The sequence below is a fragment of the Otolemur garnettii genome, unplaced genomic scaffold (assembly GCF_000181295.1).
Source record: "Otolemur garnettii isolate 467f Iridium unplaced genomic scaffold, OtoGar3 scaffold00024, whole genome shotgun sequence".
In the NCBI taxonomy this organism is placed as follows: domain Eukaryota; kingdom Metazoa; phylum Chordata; class Mammalia; order Primates; family Galagidae; genus Otolemur; species Otolemur garnettii.
This window is the reverse complement of record NW_003852419.1, coordinates 18982952-18990431: the sequence shown is the minus strand read 5'-3', so window position 1 is coordinate 18990431 and position 7480 is coordinate 18982952. Positions and strand designations below refer to the sequence as shown.

Sequence of the window (7480 nt, the reverse complement as noted above, 5' to 3'; positions counted from 1 at the left end):
TAACCTACCTTCCTTCTCTCCTACAAAAAAAGAAAAAAGATATCTTGGCCAGTGAGGTGGCTCACACCTGTAATCCTAGCACTCTGGGAGACCAAGTCAGAAGAATCACTTGAGCTCAGAAATTCAAGACCACCCTCAGCAGGGCTATGAAAAAACAAAGTTTGCTGAGTGTGGTGACAACGCCTATAGTCCTAGCTACTTGGGAGGCTGAGGCAGAGGATCATTTGAGCCCAGGAGTTTGAAGTTGCAATGGCTCTGTTACCAAAAAAAAGAAGATGGGTTCTCACTCAGTTGGCCAGGCTGGAGTGACCATCATAGCTCACTGCAGCCTCTGCTATCTGGCTTCCAGCAATGAAAGTAATTTTATAGCTGGGGGGTCACCACAACATGAGGAACTATTAAAGGATTGCAGCATTAGGAAGGTGAGAACCACTGCTCTAGAGTAACTGGGACTACAGGTACTCACCACCACACCTGGCTGATTGTTCTGTTTTTTTATAGAAATGGGGACTCTCTTATTGCCTAGGCTGGTTTCAAACACCTGGCCTCAAGCAAGCCTCCTACCTTGACTTCCCACAGTGCTAGGATTATAGGCATGGACCACAGAGCCTGGCTCAGATATACATATTTCTTCATTAAAATAAAAATGACAAATGTTCATACTAGTAGTTAAAAGAATAGATTTCAAAAGAATTAGTAAAATAGAAATAGAAATTGTTGGTGCCACAAGTTACAAACCTATAAAGAAATTGCTTCTTATTAAGATAGTCCCATATCTATTGGGTGTCACTGCCAATCTCTAGAGGGGTAGTTGTCATTCTCTCTCAGATTTGTTCTCATTCTAGATGCTGATAGCATACGTAAGGCTTTCTGTTTAGTAGTTCTTATCAAAACTTTGGTCTAGCCAGGCATGGTGGCTCACACCTATAATCCCAACACTGGGAGGCTGAAGTGGGGGAATTGCTTGACTCAGGAGTTTGAGATGTGTCTGAGCGTGAGGCGTCTGGAGGCTGAGGCAGCAGGATGCCCACAGCCTGAGTCTGAGGTTGCAGTGAGTTATGATGCCATTGCACTCTGCTCAGGGCATAGGGTGGGACTCTGTCTCAATAACAACAAAAAAACCAACAAGGAAATAAAAAGATAAAAATTCCAAAAAAAGAAAGAAAATTGAAGAATAACTTTGGTTCAATAGAAATTGTTAGCTGGACACAGTGGCTCGTGCTTTTAGTCCAGGTGCTTGGGAGGCTAAGGCAGGAGGATCTCTTGAATCCAGGAGTTCAAGGTTGCAGCAAGCTATGATGATGCTACTGTACTCTAGCCCTGGGTGACAGAGTGACACCCTTTCTCAAAAAAAAAAAAAAGTTCTCTATGTTTTTTATAATAAAATTGTCCTTATCTTTTCGGCATGGCACATATATAAAAAGCCTTAGAGTAAAAAGCACACAACTGAAATTATTTCTGTAATAGCTGTTTGACTTAAATGAAAAAGATTGACATTCACGCAATGGGATAATCATTTTTAATTTTTTGATTATTAAAAATAAACTTAACTTACAGGGCGGTGCCTGTGGCTCAATGGTTAGGGTGCTGGCCCCTTAAACTGAGAGTGGTGGGTTTGAAGCTGGCTCCAGCCAAACTGCAACAAAAAAATAACTGGGCGTTCTGGCAGGCGCCTGTAGTCCCAGCTACTCAGGAGGCTGAGGCAAGAGAATCGCTTAAGCCCAGGAGTTGGAGGGTGCTGTGAGCTGGGATGCCACAACACTCTACCAAGGGCGATAAAATGAGACTGTCTCTTAAAAAAAAAAAGTATACTCAACAATAATTTAAGACAGTAGTGGACCTAGTTGAAAGTAAGAATCAGGTTCAGCATATATATCTTTTTCTATACACGTCTATATAATTTATTACCCTGACATGATTTTGGTTGAATTTATACTATACATAGTATTTTTACTTAACATGTCTTAAACTTAAAATCTCTTTCAGTGCAAATTATTATGTTCTTTTTCTTAACAGATGGATAATCAAATAGTGGTTTCTGACTATGCCCAGATGGACCGAGTGCTGAGAGAAGAGAGAGCCTATATCTTAAACTTAGTGAAGCAAATTAAAAAAACAGGATGTAATGTCCTTCTCATACAGAAGTCTATTCTAAGGTATGGGGCTATTTATTTTGCTAATCTCTTAAATTTTGGATCCTCTGTAGCTTTTTTTTGTTTGTTTTTGGCAGGAGAGTCTCACTCTGTTGCCCAAACTAGAGTGCCATGGTGTCATTCTGGATCACAGCAACCCCAAATTCCTGGGCTCAAGTGATCCTCCTGCCTCAACCCCCAAGTAGCTGGGACTACAGGCACCCACCATTATGCCTGGCTACTTTTTCTATTTTCAGTAGAGACAGGGTCTTGCTCTTCCTCAGGCTGGTCTTAAAGTCCTCAGCTCAAGCATCCTCTGTCCTTGGCCTCCCAGAGTGCTAGGATTGCAGATGTGAGCCACTACACCAGGCCACAAACTGTGAGCAGAACATGGTTTGGATCCATTGACCTTTGGGTTATGGGCTCAGCATGCTTCTGCTGAGCCACTCTTGCTAACTCTGCGTTATCAGTTTTTTAAGAAACATTTGAGGTGGGTAAACCACCAGAAGTCTAGACTCAGTCTACATTGTGAGACATCTTTTTTTGGTTGTTTAAATTTTTTAGTTATATTTATTTTTGGTATATAATAGTTTTATATATTCATAAGGGCACACGGGATGTTTTGGTACAAGTTATACAATGTGTATTAATCTGCTCTATATTATTTGCATATCTATTACCTCATGCATGTATTATTTCTGTTAGGAACATCCCAGTTCCACTCTTTTAGTTATTTCAAAGTACACCATAACTTACGGTGGTTACTTTATTATGCTATCAAGAGATCTCATTATACTTTGATAAAAACTGGGTTATTTTCCCTCATGATAATTTAAATATGGATGTGAGGCCTGTTTTTAAAAAGCTAAGTTCTAAAATTAATTTCCTACTTAATAGAGGAATTATTTAGAGGGCCATGCAATTGATTGCCTTGACATTTAGAAGTTCTTCTAAATGGATAGTCCATAGATGAAAAGAATTCTCCAAGATTTGAAGATGTCCCCCTTTTTAGTTCAGTAGTTTATTCTAATGGGTAGACAGACACATTCCCATTTATTCCATTGATAAGCCAGAAAATATTGTGGATGCTCATTTTATATGGAGAATCAGAAGATTTGGTTCTAATCCCAAGTCAGAGTACCTACTAACCTTGAGTAAATTGTCCCCCAAACTCAGTTTCTTATGTAAAACAGAAATTGTAATATCCCTTCAGGTCATAGCATTGTAAGAAGGATCATTCTAGATAATTAGCAGGAAAGTATAAATTTGTGGGGTCTGAATTAGTCATACTTCTAAATTTGTGAAGTATCAGTAAACTTTCCGGAAAAATGATGGCCTAATTATCTTTTTGTGTTTTATAAATAGTGTTGTTGAGAGACAGGAAATATATGTGGAGAGAGAGAGAGATTTTTTTTTTTTGCAGTTTTTGCCCGGGTATGGGTTTGAACCCATCACCTCTAGTATATGGGGCTGGTGCCCTACTCCTTTGAGCCACAGGTGCCACCCAAGACAGGATATATTTTAATAATGGAATCGAAATTAAATTTCCACTAGAATTAGAAATCTTACTTTAAGAATTTTGAGCTCATAAACTTTGTAAACTAATATTTAAAGCATTTTCTTTCATAGATAATGGGGCTTTTTAGCCTGGTGTTGACATAATCACTAATTTTCTGTTTTAGAGATGCTCTTAGTGATCTTGCATTACATTTTTTGAACAAAATGAAGATTATGGTGATTAAGGATATTGAAAGAGAAGACATTGAATTCATTTGTAAGGTAAAACATTAACATCTGTAATTGTAAAAAATATCTTAATAATCAAGTAAGTATGGCCTAATTTGTGAATTTGACTATTTCTAGACAATTGGAACCAAACCAGTTGCTCATATTGACCAGTTCACTCCTGACATGTTGGGCTCTGCTGAGTTAGCTGAGGAAGTCAATTTAAATGGTTCTGGCAAACTGCTCAAGGTAACAATATTAGAATTTAGCTTTTACTTTCCTTTTTTTTTTTCCTTTTAACCCTTGAAATGCTTGATTTGGGATTTGTTTACTAAAGATTACAGGCTGTGCCAGTCCTGGGAAAACAGTTACAATCGTCGTTCGTGGCTCTAACAAACTGGTGATTGAAGAGGCTGAGCGCTCCATTCATGATGCCCTATGTGTTATTCGCTGTTTAGTGAAGAAAAGGTAATGTAAATGCTGTGTTATTAAGTAGCATTCTGAACATTAAAACTAATACATTTCAACTATTTTCAAGGTATGAATAGTAAATTCTTAAAAATAAATTTCTATTGGATAAAGTAAGCAAAATATATTTATGTATTTCAGAGCCCTTATTGCAGGAGGTGGTGCTCCAGAAATAGAGTTGGCCCTCCGATTAACTGAATATTCACGAACATTGAGTGGTATGGAATCCTATTGCGTCCGTGCTTTTGCAGATGCTATGGAGGTCATTCCATCTACACTAGCTGAAAATGCTGGTCTGAATCCCATTTCTACAGTAACAGAACTAAGAAACCGGCATGCCCAAGGAGAAAAAACTACAGGCATTAATGTCCGAAAGGTAGTAATTTTAATCTTCAGTTATTGCAGAATATTTCGGTTTATTTAAAATTCAAAGGATTGCAATCATTTTTTCAATGAAAACTTTATAATTAAAAGTAGCTTAATCTTGGGCAGTGCCTATAGTTCGGTGGGTAGGCCGCTGGCCATGTATACCCAGGCTGGTGGGTTCGAACCTGGCTAGGGTCAGCTAGGCAACAGTGACAGCTGCAACAAAAAAATAGCCAGGTGTGGCAGGCACTTGTGGTCCTAGCTACTTGGGAGGCTGAGGCAGGAGAATCGCTTAAGCCCAATAGTTTGAGATTGCTATGAGCTATTACTCCACAGCACTCTACCGAGGGTGACTTAGTGAGACTCTGTCGGGGGGAAAAAAAAATCTAGTGTTTAAATGAGAGACCCTCTGCAAGTTTGGGGGTGTTTTTTTTTTTTTTCTTATTTTTTTGAGACAGTCTCACTTTGTTGCCCTCAGTAGATTACTGGGCATCATATCTCATAGCAGTCTCAAACTCTTGGGCTTAATTGATCCTCCTGCTTCAGCCTCCTGAGTAGCTGGGACTACTGGTGCCTGCCACAGTGGCCAGATGTTTTTTTAGAGGCAGGGTCTTGCTGTTTCTCAGGCTGATCTCAAACTCCTGAGCTCAAGCAATTAACCCGCCTCTGCCTCCCAAAGTGAAGGATTATAGGCATGAGTCGCCATGCCTGGCTTCACAGACTTTCCTCTTTATTTATTTTTTTGAGACAGAGTCTTACTTCGTCACCCTCTGTAGAGTGGTGTCATAGCTCAAAGCAACCTCAAACTCTTACCTCAGTCTCTGGTGTAGCTGGGACTACAGCCTGCCACGTCACCTGGCTATTTTTAGAGATGGATCTCACTCTTGTTCAGGCTGGTCCCAACCTGCCCGCTCAAGCAGTCCACTCACCTCAGCCTCCCAGAGTGCTAGGATTATAGGCATGAGCCACCATGCCCAGCTATCAACAAACTTTTTTTAAGCAAGAGGCTAAAGGTGAAGAGTATTTTAAGGTTTAAGTATATTGAAGGTTTCTTAAGGAGAGAAGACTGGAGGCAGGGATACTTGTTAGAGCTATCAGCAGTAATCCTGAAATAAAAGGGTCTAGAGTAGTACAGTGAAGAATTTAAGGTGAGAAATGAGACAGATGGAAAGGAAGAATACAACAGGCTTGGTCGAATTCAGAATGAAAATTCAGAGATGATTTAAGCATTACAGATATCATGACTTTTAACTACTGTATTAAAATCACCTACCTAGTTTTACGAGTATATTTTAAATAAATGATGGATAAAAGTTGATTTGGAGTTAGGATTGGGGGAATCCAGCATTAATTCTGGTTTTACTTTTTTTTTTTTTTTTTTTTTTTTTAGACAGAGTCTCAAGCTGTCACCATGGGTAGAGTGCCATGGCATCTAGCTCATAGCAACCTCCAACTCTTGGGCTCAAGGAATCCTCTTGCCTCAGTTTTTCTATTTTTAGTAGAAACAAGTTTTTGCTTTTGCTCAGGGTGGTCACAAATTCATGAGCTCAAGCTAGCTGCCTGCCTCAGCCTCCCAGAGTGCTAGGATTATAGGCCCAGTTTTCCAAATATTAATTGAAATAACAGCCTATCATGTAAGAAGAGCTACGTAGAGTATCTTATTCTGATGTGCTTAGACCAAGGGAAAACTAGGCTTGAAAAGTCTTGGGGCATTGTGGTGACAATGTAGTTGTTGATGTGTATAATTTCAAACATCAAAAGCAAGTTGTGCTGATTTGCAGGGTGGCATTTCCAACATTTTGGAGGAGCTAGTTGTCCAGCCTCTGTTGGTTTCAGTCAGCGCTTTGACCCTAGCAACTGAAACTGTTCGGAGCATTCTGAAAATTGATGATGTGGTGAGTATATATAAGTTGCAGATTTCCCTGACAAATCAAAAAGGTATATATTTTTGAAGGTTTCTCTTTTTGATAAATGTTTGTTTAATTATGAAGCTCATAACTAAAGAGTTTTATCTCATCTGTAAAGATGAAGGAAATTGTATTAATTACCTTAAAACTAAATCCTCCCACCTTATGATTTTGTTATCATGAGTTTTTCCTCTTACCAGGTAAACACACGATAATCTGGATAACCGGCTGACTGGCACCAATATGGCCGTAGTTCTTCAGCTAGAGTGGAAGATGATTGCCTTGGTGGTCCTTGTTGTTTAGAAGATTGTTTCCTCTATCACTTCCCAAGCTTTTGGTCTTCCAGTTGTAATTTGTTTGAAATCGTATTAAAACAATTCAATGAAAATGTTAAATGTTTGGTTTCAAAGGCAGATTAATTCAACTTCTCCCCCCCCCCGACATTCTATTATTTCTGATACTTCTAAAAAACTTATATAACTTGGGCTGGGCGTTGTGGCTCGCACCTGTAATCACAGCACTTGGGAAGCCAAGATGGGTAGATTGCCTTAGCTCACAGGTTTGAGACCAGCCTGAGCCGGAGCGAGACCCCATCTCTAAAAATAGCCGGGCATTGTGGCCAGCTCCTGCAGTCCAGCTACTTGGAAGGCTGAAGCAAGAGAATCGCTTGAGCCCAAGAGTTTGAGGTCTGTGAGCTAAGACACTACAGCACTCTACCAAGTGAGACTCTGTCTTTTAAAAAAAAAAAAAATTTATATAAGAAATATGGGCTCGGCGCCTATAGCTCAATCGGCTAAGGCGCCAGCCACGTACACCTAAGGTGGCAGGTTCGAATCCCCAGCCTGGACCCGCCAAACAACAATGATGGCTGCAACCAAAAAA

At 39.7% G+C, this 7480-nt stretch overlaps 1 protein-coding gene across 1 annotated transcript in view; it reads left to right on the top strand.

Moving 5' to 3' along the window:
- CCT4 (chaperonin containing TCP1 subunit 4) overlaps nt 1-7022 on the top strand; it is a 15384-nt gene extending 8362 nt beyond the window's left edge. The window contains 7 exon segments of the mRNA XM_023512068.1: nt 2017-2156; nt 3815-3911; nt 3996-4106; nt 4195-4325; nt 4467-4701; nt 6473-6586; nt 6799-7022. Of these exon segments, the coding sequence (XP_023367836.1) occupies nt 2017-2156; nt 3815-3911; nt 3996-4106; nt 4195-4325; nt 4467-4701; nt 6473-6586; nt 6799-6813 (843 nt within the window). The 3' untranslated portion in view covers nt 6814-7022.
- Nucleotides 7023-7480: the final 458 nt, after the last annotated feature.